We start from the raw sequence: 23,062 nt of genomic DNA on the forward strand, positions 1-23,062 counted from the left end.
TATATTTATTGTGTTAAAGTGATTATTTATAATTTTAAAATGATTAATTACCAAAATGAGTTGATCATGTGTATTTGTCTCATGGTCGGACCTTCTTATACAAGATAAGCTATACTTTTTCATGGGCTATTTCCTCCAATATTTTTGTGGGCTATTTCCTCGTACAAGAGGAGTGCATGCTTCAACTAAAATAAGATTTGATTCTCCTCGATATATTTATTTGCTCACTCATTTTGCAACCTTTATTTTTTTATAATGATTACACTCTCTTTCTTTTAATCTCATTCACAAATTTATTATCTTTATCCATCTTAACCACATTTCTATCATCCATTTTTTTTGTCTTATTTTTAAACTCAATTTCTCTTTCTACTAAATTTCACTAAAACATATTGAGTGTATTCTCATAGGGATAGAGGGAGTAGTACATTAGTATTTGACTAAAATAAGAATGGTACTTAAAATAAATAAGAAGCATACGAAGGATTTTTTTAGTCAGTTTTATACAAAAAAATACAATGTTATAAATTAAAAACATTTTTCAGATTTATGACATAATATTTTTTCTGTATATATAGTGACTTTTACAATTAAGTATTTTTGACTTGATCTTGTCCTTAGATTTTTTTATTTTATTGAAATAAAAAATATATAATACTTCTTATCCTTTTTATTTTGAACATCTTTTTATTAGATCCCTCATATATATTGCAAACGTTACATATTGCCAATGTTATGTAGAATGTTTAGGTCAATTTGTTTTCATTGTGCAGTAATCGATTGATGACGTGATATGAAAATTTTGAGATCTATTAATTTGGCATGGCATTGTACGTAAGTCTACGCAGCAACCCATTACAAGTATTTATTTTACTTTGCATTTAAGTATGATAAAACTAATTTTATATAATTATATTTAATTATTTAACTGATAATAATTAACAAAAAAATAATATGTTGAATCATTTAATATTTGATTAAATTTTTTGTTTAACTAATTTGTAACTTACTTTTACTAAAATTAGTTTTCAAATGTTTTATTAACAAATTAATTTTTTATAAAAAGGCAATACCCAAGCCAACCCTTTCTTGAGTACCATGGGCGGAGGTGGGTCAATGACAATGGGGTTATTTGACGAAAATTTGAAAAAAATTAAGACTTTTTAATAACTTTATTCAAAAAACAAGTTTTGTTTAAATTTTTTTTCCAAAATAAACGTCTTTGGCTCTAAAGCTAGGCTTGGTGTATACTCGCTGTTATTAATAGCGAATTAAAAAAAATGGTCAAAAATATAGTCAAGGGTAAAGTCACTGTTACTAACAGCGAATTAAAAGAAATGGTCAAAAGTTTAGTTAAAGGTAAAGTCACTGTTACTAACAGCAACTTAAAATCAAACCCATAACTTCCCATTTCCATAATTTCATATCGCAAATAGCTTTCTTCCTTAAATCCTCAATAACAAGACTACAAATTAATGCAGCAATAATTAACACTAAACTTGATCATTGCAAAATTGTAAAAAAATTCAATTTACCTTTCTTAAATTCCTCTAAATCTTCCTCAAATGGATCATCTTCTTCAATCTTCTCACTTCAATCTCCAACTGCAAGTTGTTTTAAGAGGTGCTTTACTTTAGTCTTTTATAATGCCACATGATAATCCTGCATGATGCTTGTTGAAATAAAAAGGTATTCAAAACAGATATCACAAATCAATATTTATTTGATTTTATAATTAAATATAATTTTAGATTGAAGAAGATGATCCATTTGAAGTTACTAACACATACTTGCAGTTGGAGATTGAAGTGAGGAGATTGAAGAAGATGATCCACTTGAGGAAGATTTAGAGGAACTTAAGAAAGGTAAATTGAATTTTTTACAATTTTGCAATAGTTAAGTTTAGTGTTAATTGTTGCTGTATTAATTTGTAGTCTTGTTATTGAGGATTTAAGGAAGAAAACTATTTGCGATATGAAATTATAGAAATGGAAAGTTATGGATTTGGTTTTAAGTCGCTGTTAGTAACAACAACTTTACGCTTGACTAAATTTTTGACCATTTCTTTTAATTCGCTGTTAGCAACAACGACTTTACCCTAGACTAAATTTTTGACCATTTTTTTTAATTCGCTGTTAGTAACAGCGAGTATACACCAAGCCTAGCTTTGGAGCCAAAAACGTTTATTTTGAGAAAAAAATTTTAAACAAAGCTTGTTTTTTGAATAAAGTTATTAAAAAGTCTTATTTTTTTCAATCCCTCGTTATTTGACCCCACGACTCTTATTTTTTCGAATCTCTATATATACCTGCTACATAAAAATCTCTGAAAATAAAATTCGTATGATATTGATTTTGCTATTGACTTTAACTTTGACCCATATACTTGAATATTTGGATATGCCACCCTCCCCTCCCTCCCCCTCCTCCTTGACAACCACCAGCCCTTCCCCCTCCCTTCTCGATAACCACCACTCCCCCTCGTTTTCTTTTTGTGCTCAACAATAATAGTCACACTACCAAAACCACTTATTCTCACGTCAGTCGTACTCAACAAAGACAAAGCTGCTCTTTCGTCATCGATGGTTCTCATGTCATCCGGACTCAACAAAGACACAATAACGACAAAGTCGTTCTTCTTTCACTGGTCTTCTCAAATCAACCATCCTCTACATGAAAGACAGAGCCACTCTTTGGTTTAATAATCTCAAGTAAGTCATCCTCGAAAACAAAACAAACGAAAGCCAACGCCATTCTTCCTTCAACATCTCAGGTCAGCCATCGTCTCAGACACTTTGAACGAAACTCAAATTTGCTCCTCCTTCATTAATCTCACGCCACCCGTCCTCTAACACAACAAAGTTAACATCAAAACTCATTTCCATTATCACAATCTAATATCAAATATGAGTAGATAGATACCCGCTTGTTAATTACGGTTTTTTTTAGATGGGATATGTAGAAAGCAAGGCATCCCATTGCCCCGACACGAGTGCAATACTTGGTGTCATATTTGCCGAACCATAGTACAGGAAATGAGCATTGAAAACGGTATAATAAACCAAACATCAAAACCCCAATTCGAGAAATAGGAGTTAAAAACTCCGAAAAAATCCAACTCTCCATGAGTGTAATTGAAGAAAAGACGGAAAACTACATATTAGTTCAGTTCAGTTAACTAACACTCTTATCATACGATGGTGATCAATGTTCAGCACGACCAAATGCACAACTTCGTATAATTGCGGAATAGTGCTGATCACACATGTTGTCTCTCTTTAAACTTGTTCTTGATGGCTTCCCAAAATGCAGGAATTGCTATATCGTCTGGTACTTCTTTGAACGATGGCAAGTAGTTTACATCAACTATCACGTGGTCTCCTGTACCTTCCTGAATCTGAAACAAATTGAAAACTATGTTTTAGCCTTACAGGGAAATTGCAACCTGATGAATAATCAATTTTGAAGTACAAATATAGATAAATAAGGTTAACACAAGCTTCTACTAAGGGATGAGGACGCTTCTTTAGTCCAATTCATAGCGCAAAATTGTGAACGGTTGTGATCATGATGATGCGGCAACAGGATTCATGATACGTTATCGTAGTGCTAAATATCGGCAGAAAGCATGGAATATTTTTGAAATGACCCAAAACGTGTTTTTTTAATACCTTTACAACATGGGAAATATTGGCTTGATTTTTTTAAATCCTAACAACGTGGCTGATGCAATACGATGCGAACTTATTTTTGCACTATGGTTTTATTAGCAGTACAAGGCAAAGTCATATCTTCCTAAAATAAAGTGAAAAATGTGATGGTTCGAGTTCTTACAACTACATCAAAGCCAAATATAGTAAGATCGAGCTTTCTTCTTAGCCAATTTGCAGCATTTTTGACCAGCTCGAGATCAACAGCAGCATCACCGATCTCATTCTTCTCAGAAGTAGGTAGGGACTTCAAGCTGTGAAAGAAAATCACTCAGTTAACAGAGGAAATTAAGTTAGTATGCAAGTTTTAAAATAGGGTTGCATGATAGAAAGAATTACCAAGAAAATTACCTGTCAAATACCAAGGGTTTTAATTCATTTCCATTCAACAGTTGCACCAACACATCTCCATTAGGTATGGACTTCTTCACAGCATGGAAGATTTGCTCGCCCAAGACATAGAATTTGAAAATTGTAGATGAATGATCTATGTATTCCTGCACCGTTTCGAGACCCAAGATTTTGGTTCAATATCAAAGAAAAGAAAACTAGCAAGTATAATAAGTCACATCTAAGTTTTCATCAATAAAACAATTTGTATTTCAATACTATCCAAAGGAATCTTTTGACATGTTTGTGTCCCCAAAAAGCTCAAACAGTAGCTGGTATAATTTTTTGTCACCCTCGGGAATTAAGAGACATTGTCCAAAAAAGGGTAGAGTGCAGAACTCTACCGTTGCCGAATACTGCCAAACAAGGGTAGAAGAAAAAACGACAAGGGACAGCAAGAAAATTTAAGAAAAAAATATAGGAAGACTAATGGAATCAAAATGAGGATGTTCCATTAAATATTGGTTGTTTTATAACAGATTTTGAGCTTTTCGCAAAACCCCATTGCAAAACCTGTGATTTAAATCATTGAGTAATAACATTATAAGTTGTTATTCAAACATTAGTCATTATAATCTTTTTAAAATATGTATCAGGCCTTAAAAGGTTTATTATAAGCTCTAACTTAAATATATGTTCTAGAAAACTTGCATTACTATATTAAATTGAATATTAAATTAACAATTTGCATTGTGACGTACGTGAAGCGAGTCATAACACCATGAGTGCCTTTTCCGCAACATCGTGACCGTTACCGCAATGGCGACTACGTTCAAAATTTACTCTAATTGATTTTAATGAGAATTGGGTTGTTTGATTAGTGTTGATTTCAGGTCTTTCTTTTTCAATGCCTTGAGGACTCTTTATCTTCTAATAAATTTTTTTTAGTGAGTTTTGGACCCAGGACCTTACCAGAGGAAAGTTGAATTAGCTCTAGCTGAGACAAGATCCAATTCCCTAAATAAAATTTTACTTTCTACTCTAAATAAAATGTTTCCTCAAAATAAAAAACAAGATGCTCCAAACTCAATGTGCCATTTTAAGAAGTTTTTTTCGAGAACTATCTCATATTATGTCAAGATTTGGAAATCACTCCCAAATATAGATAATCATATTTTTGTTTCATAAGCATTATGATACACATACACCTCTCATGAAACCAAAAAATAAAATCAAATATTTTAGGCACAGAATAGTAAGGCCAACTAATGAAATTTAGCAAAGAAATAAGTTTCAAGAGGAAATGCGGAGTCAGCCAAGGAAAATTATGCTATATGAGAGCTGAGGAGCAAAAACCAGGAGAAATGAGATAGACAGAATTGACAAAAAGGCATCAGAAATCATTGCACAATTAATTTCCTTTGACTACTCATTGGGACAGACTAGCTTCTCAACCTTGTCAAATTATTAAAAAAGAAAGTTAGGTATCATTTTATTTCAATGGCTTCCCATGATCCCATTCCTCACCCTTCACCCCAAAGATAGAAATGTAGCACATTAAGAAGCTAGACAAATTATTGAAATCAGTGAGTTGTAAATTCTTACTCACCTGAATTATAGCTGGAAGAGGCACCTCGAGATCTTTATAATCTTCAAAACGAAAGACGATAGCCTGTATATTATCCATAAAAATCAGAACACTTGTAGCTTTCCTGTATTCAAATTTAAAGAAAGTAAAAGAGCCATAAATTAATGAACTCCCAATCAGAATCACAATGACAGATTTCCAGTAAAAAAATAAGAAGCTCTCTCTACATGCAAAACCTTAATCCCAACTATATGGGATCGGTTAAATGAACCAAAACTCTCTCATGTTCAAAAACAGTTTAATGGTCAGCGCAAGGGTCATAAAATACAAAAAAGTGTACAAAATAAAAACAATGATTTTGGAAAGTTTAAGTCCAAAATGTTTGTGACCTTTGCATATAGTGCAAAAACAAGGCCGCATTGCATTGCATCAACCGCGTTGTAAAGGTTTTTACAAAAACTGAACCGATATTTCCCACGATGTAAAAGAGTAAAAAATATTGCATTTTGGATTGTTTCAAGGAAGACAAGTTACAGCATGAATCATAGAATAAAAGTCAAAATGTCTATTTGTTTATCCATTCACATATCTATCTATTTAGCTATCTGTCTACTACTTATTTATCACCTTCTATACCTTAAATACTCACGTCGGATCCTCAGCACTCGAACACGGACACAGTCAGTAGGGAACTTGGACACTGAGTTCTGAATCAAAATTGTGGAACATTTCTCTAAATTAGCTGAGCCTCACACTAGGACACATACTATTAGTTCTCCTGAGTAACATAGTGAGTGTGTTTGTATATGTGTATGTGTATATTAATAGCCCATGAAAAGTGTAAAAGGTGAGATGTGAGTCTCAAAATTTTCATCAAATTCAGAAATTAGGAAACCAATTATACTTAATTATTGTTAATTTAAAAATTCTTGAATCCGCCACACCCTTTCCTGCTCTCAAGCAAAAGTTCACCCTACTTTTATTTTTTTTTTTTAATTATTGTTAATTTAAAAATTCTTAATTATTGTTAATTACTGTGTCCCTTCTCATTTGATGGGTCATTGAAACAGCCGACGGCCACTTATATATGATCTTCTACAGAAGGAAACATACCCTTTCCAACCAATGTCTCCACCTCCTCTCTTCACATCAATAAGAAGTCCTAACCATGTTTTGTTTTGTGTGTGCTTGCATAATTATCCCCATATTCATTAAGCAGAAGAGACTGAAAGTAGAAGTTAACATCAAACGAGTAACAATAGTTTCCTAACAAAAGAACTTCTGAGTTTTCCTATATCTAATGTATGTATAAGAGAGTAGAGGCAGACGAATAACAACATATAAACAAATCAACCTAATGGCTATCCTGCAAAAATGCTTACAAAGCAAAATGAAAAACTAAGGTAAACAGTTCCGTTTAGTAGTATTCTACCATCTATTACTCAAAAGACCTAAATTTAAAGATTTATCGTATGAGAGGATCATAATTTAACATGTAAAAGGCAATGACATCAAAAATTGCCAAAATATGTTATGTCAACATCCTTACATCTTTTCATACAATCGGCAAGCTTACACTTAGAACTTATTGACAATTTTAGTGCCCAGTGGCAGAAACAAGAGTAATTATTATTACTTGATCAAATCAACTGATAGAATAGTTAGCTAATCAAATCAGCTATTAGCAAACAAATTTCCAAGCAAGGTCATCGCTTAGCAATTATGTCTTTTACATGCTTGTTTGCTAACACCCTTATTTCAACATTTGACCAGATGGGATAGATTTACAAATTCACAGTTACAACGAAAAGTAGCAAAAATTCAAGATACACCAAAGGCCACCGGAGGTTTCACTATGCTGGGGAGGGATACACTAAATTTTCAGTTAAAATAGGTTCCAGGGCTTAGGGTTACAATTGTTATTTTCTCCAAGTTCATTTATTTAAAAAATTATACTTCACAGAAAAAGAAGAATCAAGAATAGCTCATACCATACTGTGAGCACTTGATACACCACAAGCAACTTGAGGTTTTACTATGCTAGGGAGCGATACCTTAGCCTCCAATAGCTTTTCTGTCAAATTAAGATCGTTATACTTGTCAACCTGTAAATTCAACCAAAAAAGTATTGATGAAAATCAGCCAAGAAAATCAGTCAAGTATTTGTGAATATGTACAAACATGCAGTTAAAAACATAACGTGGCTACAATCTATGAGCCCCATTCTATAATGATTACCAAAAACAAAATACATGATTATAGATGAAGACTATAATAAGGTTGTTTGGATTATGAGAAAGGTGTGTTGTCTATATAGCATTGTTGTAATATACTCAATTGGCACACTGTGTTCGAATTGCATTTCAGAGGCGGTTGTCAACGAGTTTGCAAGCATTTATTAAATAAATATATCCCTCTTTTCAAATGTCAATAAATTTCTCCCCCAATGCTATTAGGTTGCTCCCACTTAAGTTGGGTAAAGGGGTTCAAGGTTGAATGTACGCAACCATACCTTTGTGATAACAAAAGGATTGTATGTGATTGAACCTCGGCATCGTCAACTTCACATAAATAAGTACACATGATTTAATAATTTACTATAGTCCACTATAAATCAGAATCAAAGAAATATAAAGTTTTGGCCCCATTTAGATAACAAATGATCAAACCAAATAACTATACACCTTTCCAACTTTCAAACAAAAACACTCTTCTACAATAGTTGTGATTCCAATTTCCAATTCAAATGCATGTAATTACATATGATGGCTTCTTAATCCACAATAATAAATAAAAATTCTTCACTCCAAATACAAAGAAGGTTTCATTTGAAAAGAGCTTGTTCATATTTATGGAATTGATATGTAATAAACAATCACTGATCACGTTCATTTTCGCAACTGATTGAGCATAATTTAACTCAAAGAGAATCATCGATCTAAGTTTGATTGCTTAGATACTAGAGGCATATAATACAGAAATACCTCGACAAAATTAGGGAACAATGATTATTCTCCTAAAACAATGAATATAACTGAAAGGATGTATAACGTTCAGACTTTAGAGAACAGGAGGGACATCTAATTACCTTAAGAAAATGAGGGCCTCTTATTTTTGAGCAGCCTTCCTTGTTAAGATCTTTCAAGCCAAGTAGAAGATATTGGATCTTGAGTCGATCCAAAACAGGGTAAATCTTGTCAAACGGATCAATCACACAACACTGAGGATGATCCTCCAAGGTCCTGTATGTCGTTGTCAACATGTTATTAAAATTCCTTTATGTAGTGTTTGGGAACAAGTATTTCATTTCAAATTATGGATTTTAATTATGAAATTATAAATGAAGAATTTGAGAATGACAAGATTTGGATAGTCATTCTCAAATTCTCAACTTTAACTACTTTAAAAACCATGGTGGAATTTGATCCAAATCCAAATTTGAAAATTTTTGATTGCCAAACAATAAATTTGAGCCAATTCCAAACTTTCAAATGAAATTATTGTTCCCAAACATGGCATAACTGAATTCATGAAACCATAAAGGTAAATTTTCGTACATCTTAATAGCTTTTGTAAAAAACTATGAACAAAGTATTCCACTGTACAAGTTTTTAAGTTGGTAATGCTTCAAAGTAACCAAGCGTAAACCACCATTAGCAATGGGCTTAGCTATAAACATATTTCAATCAATCACTTAGGAGAGTGGTCTCTTGATATAAATAAGAATCGAACCAACTATGATGGAGATTGGTGTACCCAGGGATCAAATATTACAATTACTTAGGATGGAAAAAAATGAGGCTATTACGTTACGTAACATCCGCTTCATAATAGATTGTGGGTCTACTGAACAACAAAACCTGTTATGTAACCAGTGATTTAAATCATGGAGGAACAACCATTCTAAGTTGCTATTCTCAAGAAAATATGAATCGCTAATAAAATGGATTTTTTTGAAGTTAACAATTCACATTGCAATATCCACGAAACGCGTCGTAATACCATAAGGCATATTATAAAAATGTTGTAACAGTCACAATCATGGTAATAGTGATGCGGAAACGAGAGTGATATAGTTATTGTAACGTCTATATATCGGTCGAAACCATAAGATATCCCTTGATACGGCCCAAAACGCAACTTTTTTACACCTATACAACGCGAGAAATATCCGTTCGTTTTTCTTAATATTTACAACGTGGCCGATGCGATGCGGAATTAATTTTACATTATGCTGCAAGGTGACTGCGTCCACGACATCGCAACTGTTACTACAATCGCGACACATAGACAATTTTTCTGTATGGTACCTAAAGCAGTATTGCGTGTTCAAAAGAATGCATTGCACTAAGGCATGAAATGAATTTTGACCACAAACGAATAACTCAATAGAACATAGAAAAAATAAGCTTTGGAATAGACATTTTACAGTTAGAAGAAGTGCATTTAGAGGGATATAAGTTCATTAAGAGCTAACAATTTAAATTCACAACCAGAGGATGGGTAAAACCATTATGAGATCTTCAACTAAGGAAAATTAAGTAAAATGAACAAACGGAACATTGCCTGATGCAAATGCAACAATGAAGTCTTTAAAATTTAATGCATTGAAGACACATATAACCAAATTTATACAAGTACCTTCTCAACTCTTCCATACCATTTGTGAAGGTAATTTTAGGGGAAATTGATGAATTCAACTCTACAGAAACTATATTATCAGTTGCTTTATGAAGGATTATGTCAATTTCTTGCAGCTGCAATGGTATGGACATCTCATAACTGAGTGGCAGAAATATCAATTCATACTGGGCTGAATACAGTGGAAATGCACCTCTCTGTCATTTGGAAAACATATGGTTCACTATAGGTGGGGAAAAAATCTGCTGTAGAAAAGCAAAAAATACAGCAAGACAATTTCAACAGTCATCACAGTGAAGAACCAATGCTCTCCCCACGATTTCAAATTTTCCCGTGACATGTAGATGAGTAACAGTAAAATTAGAACTACAAGTCGGCAACTATCTATAAAAAGTGACTACACAGTACACACTGAGTAAACAATCTTGAAATTCAAATTTTACTCTATAGCAAAAAAAAATAAAAATGTCATTACCCCTAATGCCAAGTGGATCCCGTCAAAGTGGGGTTTGGGTGCATGTATGCGGCCTTACCCTTGTAATAATAAAAAGGTTGTTTTTAACCCTTGATTGCAAACATCACCTAAGACTTCACATGAATAAGTAGCACAAATAATTTAATAACTCGATTTATAATAAACCATTATAATCTGAAACTAAAGTAAAACCATTGGTTCCATCGAGATTCGAGAATGGACATTTAGCAAAGAAATCTTGGAATAGTCTTTTGGTGTTGTGATTACAGTTTCTCTACAAATTTCTAGATGTGCAGATAAAAACGTAAATAGAACTATAATGCAAAAATGTGAATATGGTCGAGCTGGCGTTAATCGTCATAGTGATGTGGTTTGGGGTTTTGCATTGCTGAATACGGACCAAAACCATGAGATGTCCCTTAAATCGGCCTAAAACGCTTTTTACACCTTTACGATGTGGGTTTTATTGGTTTGCTACATTTGTAAACCTTTACGAATCGTCAATATATATGTGCGGTCTTGTTTTTGCACTATGACTACTTAAAAGTGCCCATAAGATCATCTCAAAACTTCTCAACCCAAAGGAATCTTACAATGAATTATTGCGGAAGTTCAAGAGGATCAGGGAGAACAAGAGAAGTCCAAGCCTACTAGCCACGAGCAGCAGTTAGTAGAGAACTCTCGTTGAAAATTTAACCTCCCTCCCTGCTCATCCGCTGATCTCAATGTAAGTTATCATGAAGACAAAGCAAATTCAAAGCCTGTGTATCCAGTTCATGCAACTACCTGATAACACTGTGACAGCCTCAGGGCTACACCCAAAATATAGATGAAAATCATAGCCAATAAGACAAATTCCACACATTTAACAATAGATAATAAAAAAAATACATAGAAGAAAACTAATTCCACAGATTAACAATAGAATACATAGAAGAAACTAACCGATATTGAATCCTATGAGAGTGCTAGGGCATTGAGCATGAAGCATTGGTACATGCTGTTGCAACAATGAGGAACGACCAGTGAACTAAAGCCAAAAAATCTATCATTAAGGATTACTAACTACTAAGATATCAAGAGTGAATTTACTGATACTGCAACGACAGCAATAGGCAGAAAGCCTGGCCCGAGAAGATCTAACAAATATTATGGTCTGCAATTCAGCATTCATAAACGCCCTCACACAGGTTTTCAAGCACAAATATTCTGTTTATTTGTCTTTTTATGTTGATACAGAAGAAGTTAATCTCAAAAGAATTATAAACATTTCAGGAGGCATATTTATTAGGTCTAAGAACACTTTCAGACATGATTTGAACTATTTTTGAGCTATAATACTATAATAGATAATTTGGTGTCTATTATGTAATTTCAGGGCATTATAGCTCATTGAAGCGGTTGTGGCATGGTTGTGCTGTGTCACATGGTCAGAAGTTCAGAATTCAGAAGTAGCCCAAACCATGACACAGAGTCAACAAATAGCAATAAAACCAACAAGCATTGTGCTGCAAGGAGAAACTGTGGAAGGCCATGTGAAGCTTTATTGAAACAAGCTTACATTAAGACATGCTTAAACACCCTAACTTTTCGATGGAAGTATCGTCAAGGGCCCCAAATTTCCAGAAATAACATCATAATTCAAAAATGAGTTATTCTTTTCTATTCTTGTTATAATCACCACCAACTACAAATATTTACTCTTCCTACTCCCATAGTTCCCCAAACAAACTTCACAATTACTAGAGCAGTGGTATATGGGAACAAAGAAAAAGGAAAAAACAATTACAAGGCAGAGAGATAATTTAAGAAACAATTACAGAAGAGGGAATAATTGGAAAGTGTAAAGAACATCAAGTAACAGATATAAACAGAACGTGCAATGATCAGTAATGAATGGAGGGAGTAGGAAATAGGCAGTATCACACCACACCATCACACAGTGTGAAAGAAATACAATTTACCCCGTCAAAACAATCAGAAAGGCGAAAAAGAGCATTATTGGAGTGAAGTTCATTTTTGGAAATCCAAATTGGTCACCACAATAGTGTTTTCAGAAGTAATTTTCTGATTAAACGTGACTTTTTCACTTAAGTAATTATTAGGAAGAATCATCCAAAAATTACATGGGCAACTTGTGAGTTGGAGCAAAGCCTGAGGTCACGTTACTTCCTATATCAAATAACATACACATCTTTATCAAAATATAAACCATGCTCCATATCATAGTAAGAAACAAACAGCAACTGCTTTGGCTTCAGACAGTTGCAGCTTACCTTTGCAAAATCTGCTTGTCGGGAGTGCTTCATACTGTAGCCAACTGTTAAAACTTTATCGGAAGCTACCTGTTTTCAATATTTTTTAGAAACTGATCAACACAATGCATCATCGCCAACCCTTCTAAAAAATAAATAGGAATATTGAGTTTTCCCGATTTGCCAGCAAAGATAAATACAATTGAGCAATGCTTTTTTATTTATTTATATGAACAGAAAGATTTTCATAGAAACCGGACAATACAAAAGACCAAATGTGACTCCATAAGAAAGAAGGTGCAAGGTACAGGCGCGCTGAGGCACATGAGGGATTCAAGACCAAGTGGAGGCGCGAGCTTTTCATAGGCGAGGCGCACCTTTTGGCTCAAAATACTGAAACAATTTTAGAACATTATTGTACATAAAATAATATGATATTCGTATTATAATTGCATCAAGATCTAAAACATTTGTTATTATTGTACTTAGTTACTAACATATGCAACATAGAGGGGACCTAAATCAACATTTAAGGCAATACGTGTTATTCTTCTTTGTCTAATTGTTACAAAAATAATTTAGAAAAATGGAAAACCCATAAAAATGAAAAATCTATAAGACAGAATATAAATAAATTAAAGAATAGGAAACTGAAAGAAGAATATTCAAGAAGCAGTAAACAGGTTATTGAAGAAAATTAAAATTAATAAAAGAAAAACTTAAGTACAAAAGAAGACTGAAAATCAAAGAAGCCATAGAATGAGAAGAAAAAAGGAATCTAAAAGAACTGAAAAGACAAAGTATTCTCATGAAACTACAGGTGTCATTTTTATTTGACAATATCAAGATGTCATTTAAAAGGTCTTCTTAAAAATAAACAAAATGGAGTGTATATATATAGTTACGCATGAAATGCAATGCCAAGTCTGATAAATTTATGGCTGCATTCGGGATGTAGTAATTCATTTCATAAAAAGGATTTCAATTACGGAATCATAAAAGAAAATTTTGATTTCAAAATACAAAATATTGGGGAGTGCTAAAAATTAAAGGAATAAATCGCCATTCTGACACCCTTAAGCCACATCACCACATTAGTAACATTATTACTCTAATACGCCATCACAATTCTCCATCAACATCATAATCATCATTATCACCCATCCTTCTCTTATTAAAGTTGTCTATTTCTTATTTTCTGGAGAAAATGTCGGAGGGAACACAAAAATCCAAAATCAAGGAAGCCTTGTAGTTTTAGGAGGGAAAATTGTGATCCAAACATCTTCCAAAGCTTCTAGAGAAGTGAAACAATTTCAGGATTATTGATTGAGAAAATGTAGAGAGAAAAAGGAAAAGGTTTAGGGAGGGGAAATGGAATGTATTTGAATCACAAATGAAGTTATTTGGACTTTTTTTTAATATATCTCTTGGAATTGGGTCGCTTCCAAAGAACTTCAAATACCAATCCAAGAGTTTGCCTATGCAGTTATTTGGACCAAATCTGGAATTGAAAATGAATTCCGAGTTCCCAAACATACATGAAGGAGCTTATAAATGCCATGACAAATATCAGATGTAGCCCAAACAAATGCCTTGACAAGAATCAGATATAACCAAAACAGGACACCATAAAGAAAGGAATACCAACAAAATAGAAAATTAAGAACTGTAATTTCGATAGTGACAACACCCAAATAAATGCTTCAAACAAAAAAATTCTGCACCATTCTCCCTTTCTCTGTAGTTCGTCCATAGTGATTGCCACAGTTTCCTAAGCCCCCAAGGACTCGAAAATGAATCAATCAAAATCCAAGGTCGTATTGCAATGTGTTTAAATTCCCATCATTATGAATAGAATATCAAATGAGATTCTCTCCAATCAAGCAAAAAAATGACTTACAATTTCACAAGAGTATAGCTTGTTTGATGTAGATGTGGAGGTTTAGTCGAGATTTTTTAAAAGTTTGGGATAATTCAATTTACCTAATAGTTTATGGTAGTTTAGGGGCGGGTGGTATCGGCTAATGTGTATTGTTATTAAGTAATAAGTAGTAAGTATCATTTTCATTTATATTAAGATTGTAAGTTCCATGATTTTTCCTACGCGCTTAAGGCGATGCATTTCACATGTTATTAATTTACCGTAAGTAATGAGTCCTCACCCTAGGATGGACTTTTGTAGGAATGATCAAGGGAGAAAGGGTTTGGTGAGGTGGAGACGTGAGGCAAGTGAGGAAGTTTTAGGAGTGGGCTCTCATAGTCAATTTGTCATATATCTGGATTGTGGTCTAGGTGAATTTACCCAGAGTACACAAAAGACATCCAGTAGAGAGTCTATCCGATATATAGAACCGACATGGGACAGATTTCATAACTACCAATGGCTTCAAATCCAATACATTCAACCCCCATAAAACCTAAAGTCCTCATTGGTTAAAGGTACGTTAGTTGCGACTCGCGAATAGCGTAGTCCACAACACCCCCCCCCCCCCCCCAAGTTGTTGGACCATTGTTATATATCAAATGGGAGAGCTTATTCCAAAAGATTAGTCTATTAGGTGAGAGAGCCTATTTCATCTCTAAATCTCACGTTAGTTGCCTATACAACCAAAATGGGAAAGGTCTCATAACTTGAATGGGTTGAATGAGTTCAAATCTATTCTATTGACGTATCACCTTACATTGCTAATTTGGTTCGAAAGAGATAGCTTGAGCACATACTTCATTGTTTTTTTAAAAAAAATAAATAAAAAGAGGCTTAGATGAAGTACATAATTGAACACTACTTGTTTTAATTTATTTTTAAAAAGTGACTAGGATTCACCACGCCTTATATTACTTCTTTTAAAAAAAGTGACCAGCAACCACATTTTATTTTGAATGTGTATGGCACGAGAGAAGGATAGAAAATTATATGCATGAAACATGCTTAGAGCAATTGGTTGTACATGGTCTGAATTTCCTACCCCATAAGCTTCAAATAGTTTGGTTACTAAAAATTGGATTCAAGGGGTTTCACTAAACAACTGATCTCCTAAAATCACTTAATTACTGAAACGTAAGACTAATAGTCTAGTTTTAGCTCAAGATATTGCATATCCCAAACCTTTCTATTCAAGCGACACAAACTCAAAGGCAGTTCTTCCAGCGTCTTGATGTGATGCACTTTTGGGTTCTTGTATGAATCTTCACCAACATCATCTACCGACAAGATTGAACACATAATGAGAACCACATAAAATATTACATTAGCATGCATACTAATCTTTAAACAAGGCCCATCCACTATTCTATATTAATTAAATAAAACTAAGAACCATATACATTTGGTCATGTTACATAATAAATTACATGTACAGGAGATCAAAAAGCAACTATTGGAAATCCTGTTCAAGACAATAAGAAGCTATCTTTAACGGAATTTTATTAGAGATTAGAATCGTCATCTCATCAAACACCAACCTTTGAAACATTTTAGAAACTGCATGGTTTTCCTAGTAATACAAAATTTCAACCGATACATCAAAAACTTCTACACATACTTGTTTGAAAACATGTAATTACTGTTGTCTAGCAGAACTCTTTCGTATTCCCAAAAAAAAATATTTATTACAAGCTCCATCCCAATATTATCTTCCATTACTTTATTTTGAAATATCCTATGTTTTATCTTGCTATTGCCTATCATGGAAAAACTTCAGCCTCATGTCATAGGAGCCATAATTTGTATCAAACTAATGTAGCTCCCTAAGACACATCAAACATTTAATTCTCTTATTTCCTACAACATTTATGCAATCTTATTCTCCCTGGATTCGTTCTCAAATTTTTAATCACATTCAGCTACTTTCAGACCCACCACCCAACTAGTTTACATAGTATGCGACAAAACATGGCAGGAAGAAAAATGTCGGAAATGTAAAAATACCCTTTCTATAAACAAGCGAATGCTCACCAAGAATACTTAGAAAAAACCCATGGTCACATAGCTTAAGACCAGAGTCCATTTGGTGGCTTGAAAGTACGAACAAAATACTTTTTCCAACATCACCCCAAGCTACTGCAATTTCACTGACAATGTCTACGACTGAAATATTGAGTTTAAGACAATTGAATGAATATAATTCACACATCTTTTTGAGAAGGTTGACCTGCAAGACAAAAGAAGAACAAAGAAATGTAAATAGATGAAAAGAACAGATATCATGGTCAAATATGAGCATTCATCATTATGGTAGCATAAATCTGAATTAGAAATACATATAGCAGCTGCAACGAGCAAATCTTCTGAAAAAAAAAATGGAAGAATGAAAAGTATTATTGCATATGTGCCAAAGGCAGAGCCATTCTAAAATACTCAGTCAAGTAAATCACATGTTTTAATCTTTAAGGCAAAGAAAAGGTTTCTATTATACAATTAGGATATTTTAGATGTTAGCGGTAAGGTCTTGTCGAATGATGCCCAAGACCGGAGATGAAATCTAATATGAAACAGTCAAATGGCCGTTCACTATGACAGTAACCTGCAAAGAAATTCGCATTGATTTCCAATTCATGTATTTTGTCTACAAGAAGATAAGTATATTAAAAATGATTTGTATAAAAAAAAATTTAAAAAATATAGTTCTTACTTTCCGTTGTAATGACCAACTGTTTAAAAGCTAACCATTAAGATCAAATTAAAAGGAATGTAAAACAGTGCAGAAAGCCAGAAAGCATATAGACACGTGATGATATACTAAATTATACTCCCTCCTATTCAACCCATTAGTCCTATTTAGTTTTTCACATTTGCCGAGATTAACAAGTACCATCATCATAAATAAATAGTTTAAAGTATCCACACACCTTATCTATTGAAAGATCATGTCCAAAAAGAATTCCCTGCAGCAACAAATAGATCTTGAATTAATTATTAAAAGGAAAAAAGATATGAAGTATAAATTAATAAATGTTCAATCTAGGCAACAAAATAATGAATGTATTTCAGAGATGAAACATTGCACATAAAACATTATTAGTAAACAGATGCAGATGAAGTTCAAAGATGTCCAATCCACTCTAAAATTTCATCATTCTGCTCCAACATTCTTAGCATTAATTTTTAACCAAGACAAACATTCCCCCAAACCACTACTAAAGTTTAGAAAGTACCTCTTTAGTAATCCTGGTTGAACAATTCATTCCCTCATAAGGCAGCATCCAGAGCCAAATAGTAAGATTTTAATCTATTTGGTTTCAGGCACTTCATTTATATAAGTGGTAATTCAGATGTATTACTCAACAGTCCAAGATATAACAATAATATTAAAAAAAATATATAATAATTTGCGAATTACAACCTTAAAGTTTAAGACTTTTGCGAATTACAGCATCAATGTTTATCTTTTGCGAATTACAGCCACCGAAGTATCAAAGTATATAACGCTATGTTACAGGATCGAGGTACGATTCGGATCGCGGAACGGGATCGGGGTCATAATTCACTAGTGTTAGAAATTTGAGGTGGGATCGAAACGATTTTGGTTCGCATTTTTTATGGTCACGGAACAATTTATACCGGATCGAGGTACAATTTTGGGTCGATTACATTAGAATGAAGTACTTTCTACCTTAAATGTAAGATAATTTACAAGTGAAAAAAAAAAAAGAAAAGAAAAAAAAAAAAGAAAAAGAGAAGGATAGAATATAAGTCACGTTTAGTTTCATTTGTAAAAGACTAAGTTTTAAAATTTTAATTTGAAAATGGGCTTTAAACTTTAGTATCTCAAAGGCCCAAAAACCTAACACTACTTATATTATATCCAAATAAGAGAATAGAACCCCAAGAAACTAAATTGATGTCGGCTGAACTGTTTGGGTTCATCTTCATCAACGAAAGTCACAATTTCTCCATTGATGCTGATTTCAATACACATTAATGGTATTTTTTTTCTTTTCTCTTTCCCTATTTCTCTCTTTTTCTTTTCCTTTTCTTTTCTCCTTCTTCTTCTTCTTCTTCTGTTCTCTTCATTTTTCTTGCTACTTGACTGCATTTTAAGGCTGATATTGGATCGAGTGACATAATGTACCAGATCGTGTCCCCAAGCGATCCAGATCGCAAATGACTCGCGATTGGGATCAAACGATCTAGATCGCGGTACGGCTGCCAAACCTTCGATCCTAGCTACACTTATTCAACGTTCAGGCCAAATCACATAATTCCGAAATGGTCGAAATTATGTGATTTGGCCTGATCGCTGTAGACTTTGTGTAACACCCCGGCCCCTCGGACCGCTGGTGACTACTCTTGGAGACTGTAGACTAGCCCCACAAACCAACACAAGTCTTTCCAGCGCACTTTGGCCTCACTCGTGCGCACCCGGAAAAACTTCCCAGGAGGTCACCCATCCTAAGATTGTTCTCCACCAAGCACGCTTAACTGTGGAGTTCTTAACAAATGGGCTCTCTAGAAAAGAAGATGCACCTTTTTGATATGAGTAGTCTATCAATCCTTTTTCAAGCTAAATCTGGGGTATTACACTGACCACCACTTAAGATACAACGTCCTCGTTGGACCGTAACTTCAGGATCTTTTCCCCCGCTAGGTGCACTGAACACTATCAACCACGGTCGCAGGGTTGCTCTGATACCATTTGTAACACCTCGGCCCCTTGGACCGCTGGTGACTACTCTTGGAGACTGTAGACTAGCCCCACAAACCAACATAAGTCTTCCAGCGCACTTTGGCCTCACTCGTGCGCACCCGGGAAAACTTCCCAGGAGGTCACCCATCCTAAGATTGCTCTCCACTAAGCACGCTTAACTGTGGAGTTCTTAACAAATGGGCTCCCTAGAAAAGAAGATGCACCTTGTTGATATGAGTAGTCTATCAATCCTTTTTCAAGCTAAATCTGGGGTATTACACTTTGATACTCTGGTGGCTGTAATTTGATAAGTGCAATCATTTGCACTTATTTATATCATTTTATACTCCTTAATGATAGTCGTTGTTAATAATTTCGTGCTTATTTTGAAGAGTTATGCTACTTTACCTGTTTCGGTTATTCATGTTGATTTTGAGTGGTGTTGATTGTTTTAAGCATAATAATAAGAGTTTGATCATACAAGAATTTAAGGGATTCAATGGGGCTCAACTCAGCTCAACCCATGAAAATCAACTGGGCTCAAGATCATTACAAAGGAAAATGTTCCTTTCAAAGAGGGTATTCAATTCAACACTTTCTAGGTACTTTATCCAAGTAGTGCCCTCGTCAACAAGGTCAACGCTTTTAAATTTGTTATCCCCAACAAGCCCTTTCTTTTTCTTACAAAACTTATGTTTGAAACATTTCTTTTTATGATCCTCCATGTTTGAAACATTTCTTTTTATGATCCTCCTTGGTTCTTCCAATTTGACTCTCTTTTACTCCTTTTCATTACTCTTAGTTTTCAATTCATCCTTTAATTTGGTTATTCATTAAGCTTTCCATAAATCTTCCTTTGAGAATTGTAAGTTTCTATTGGGATTAATTTTCCTTGCATTTAATACCTTGTATTAGGTTTAATCTTCCATTAAGTAACTTTAATTATTTTCATTAATCATCCTTTAATAAGAATTAGTTTTGTTCTTCATCACTTGCCTTTTGATTCATTGTCGTGTTTCTTATTGTTTAATTATTGCTTGCAAGTTTCAATATTATCACATTTATTCATGTCTAGTATCATCTTAAGGTTTTTGTTTATTTGCATCATGATTAGCGAGTAGATCCATTTTCTAGAGTTAGGAATTGAACCTACAATTCAAGTATGATTTGATTATTAGAAGTGTCTATGAAAATAGGATTAAAGTAATTAAATTGTGCTAATAACTCTAAATTAAATATGCTTTGTTGGACTAATTAATAGAATCAGCGTGTGTGATTAGGATCAACTTTGCTTTAAGGTAAATTTTAGTTAAATTCTTATAAATTCGTTCAATAAAACTAGTGTGTGAGAATTGAATTAATACGGTCTAAATCTAATAGTTAATCAACAGAGCAAGAGTTTGAGATTCACAAGATCATATTTAATCACATAATAAATCCGACATTTCATAGATACTAATAAGAGTTTGATCATAAAAGAATTTAGGGGATTCCTGACACTCTAGATACCTTCATCAGATAGTTTCAACCTAAATTTTCATTGCATTTTAGTTTGTTAGATAAACAACCAACCAACTATTTATCTTTTCAAGCAATATAATTAATAGAAATTAGCAAGTTTCTTATCCTAGTTTGCTTATGTTCGACCCGCATCTACACGTACACCGTGCACTTGCGGTTAAAAATTTAACACATCATAATTCGCAAAAATAAGGTTGTAATTCGCTAAAGTAAACTTTAAGGAGGTAAATTTTTCTAAAAAATAACATCAAGCAACCTGGTTTGTTTTTTGATTTTGAATTATAATGGAGTAAAACAAATTGGCTCATTAAATCACGTGCCCTATTATTTATGTGATACCAAGGGTTAATTGGAATTTGGAAATAACATTTGTCATCACTAATAAAGATAATGTTGGTTACATCTGAACCCCGAACCTCGCCTAGGAGCCACTAATTACATGGAGGTAATGGAATGTTGTCATTGAGCTTGAGTGTTTGGTTATTGTAAAAACAAGTGAGACTACATGACTAAGAAAAAAATCTATAGTCTAATTACACTTGGGCCATTAGATTTATCAATTAAATTCAATAGAAAAACAAAGGAATGTATGGAAATCTAAAGTACTTAATGATTTTTCCTACAATTTCAATAGTTTTCTTCATCAAACAAACCAAAAAGCGGAAAACTAGTTAAAGTTCTCTATTTTTCAATACTTTTGCCCATCAAACAATCATCCAAGTGAAAAGTAATAACTCCGATTGTATTTTAGAAATCTCCTCATCAATAAGATTCGCAAATCACAACACTCTATATTTGCTGTGAACATTAAGAGCATTGATTTAGAACCATGCAATGATTTCTCAATGCATTACGTTTTATGGAAGGAAATGGATAGATGAAAACGCAATAAAAAACCAATTCAAACAATACATTATAAAAACCCAATTCACAAAGAAAGAATTAGGGTTGCATGCATAGCCAAAAGGCAGAATTAGAAACAAAAATGAAATTGAGATATAGAAAGAGGAGACCTTATGGAGTTGGGAATAATGGAGGGCGCGAAAGAGGAAATCAGCAGCAGGACGAAGAGTGGGAGCGCCATTAGAGTCGCAGTCTTCGGCGAGAAGAACTGAAGAGTCCAATATAATTCCTCTTAATCCATCCATTACTGTAAATTTGTAATGTGCAAGGAATTTCAGTTCAAGTTCAATGGGAAATTGATGAGTATAGTTCTATGAAGCAAAAAGAGGTCTAGGTAAGAGAGTTGGATGCTCGAGGCTCAAGCATGTGATCATTCCTAGTGTTCAGACTTGGATTTGTTCTTGCTAAATAACGATTATTTTGGAAATCATTCTAACGTGGCAAGATTTGATAGAGTGATAGTTTTGTTATTTTTGTTTTTCTTTTTATTATTATTGTTTTATATTTTTTTATGGTTTATAAATCACGGTTATTAACTAGAAATTATTGTTGGCAAACACAATGTTAGTGACACGGTCTCACCGAAAGACACACTTTGAATAGTCTATCTAATACTCCCTCCAAGCATCATACATTCTACTAAAACACTAAAAGAATATGCCACACATCACTTATATATTACGTTTTTCTGCCTAAATGTATTAGTAATTGAATATGAAAACTTTGATTTTTAATTAAACTTTGTTTCCTAATGAATAATAATAGTAAAAAAAAAAAAAAAAGCAATTCTTAAAACTTTGATTTTTCAAATACACTTTTTTAAGAAAAAATAATTTTGGTAATTTGATTTTAGTAAATTTTATTCATTATATCTTATTTACGATACAAAAACAGTTTTGAGTTAAAAATAGTCGTTAACTAAAAATAACCTTATAATTAAAAACTCTTAAATTACGTACTCCTACAAATATTTAGAATAATGTCAAAATATATGTCAACTTAATTATTCAGCTT

The 23,062-nt window shown here is 33.3% G+C and overlaps 1 protein-coding gene across 2 annotated transcripts; it reads right to left on the reverse strand.

Annotated features, from left to right (window-relative positions):
- Positions 1–3,026: 3,026 nt before the first annotated feature.
- Positions 3,027–22,429, reverse strand: LOC130825567 (inositol 1,3,4-trisphosphate 5/6-kinase 4). 2 transcript variants are annotated; one of them, XM_057690857.1, is made up of 12 exons: positions 22,159–22,429; positions 17,847–17,882; positions 16,954–17,149; positions 16,105–16,199; positions 13,020–13,088; positions 10,269–10,465; positions 8,716–8,869; positions 7,682–7,732; positions 5,649–5,711; positions 4,061–4,206; positions 3,834–3,963; positions 3,027–3,396 (listed from the first exon to the last, which is right to left on the reverse strand). In XM_057690857.1, the coding sequence occupies exons 1-12, from the start codon at positions 22,291–22,293 to the stop codon at positions 3,259–3,261; spliced, it is 1,410 nt and encodes a 469-aa protein (XP_057546840.1). In that variant the 5' UTR covers positions 22,294–22,429; the 3' UTR covers positions 3,027–3,258. The 2 variants fall into 2 exon arrangements, with proteins under 2 accessions (XP_057546840.1, XP_057546839.1); XM_057690856.1 differs by having other exon boundaries at positions 7,619–7,732.
- Between the last annotated feature and the right edge of the window lie 633 nt (positions 22,430–23,062).

The sequence above is a fragment of the Amaranthus tricolor genome, chromosome 10 (genome assembly GCF_026212465.1).
Source record: "Amaranthus tricolor cultivar Red isolate AtriRed21 chromosome 10, ASM2621246v1, whole genome shotgun sequence".
In the NCBI taxonomy this organism is placed as follows: domain Eukaryota; kingdom Viridiplantae; phylum Streptophyta; class Magnoliopsida; order Caryophyllales; family Amaranthaceae; genus Amaranthus; species Amaranthus tricolor.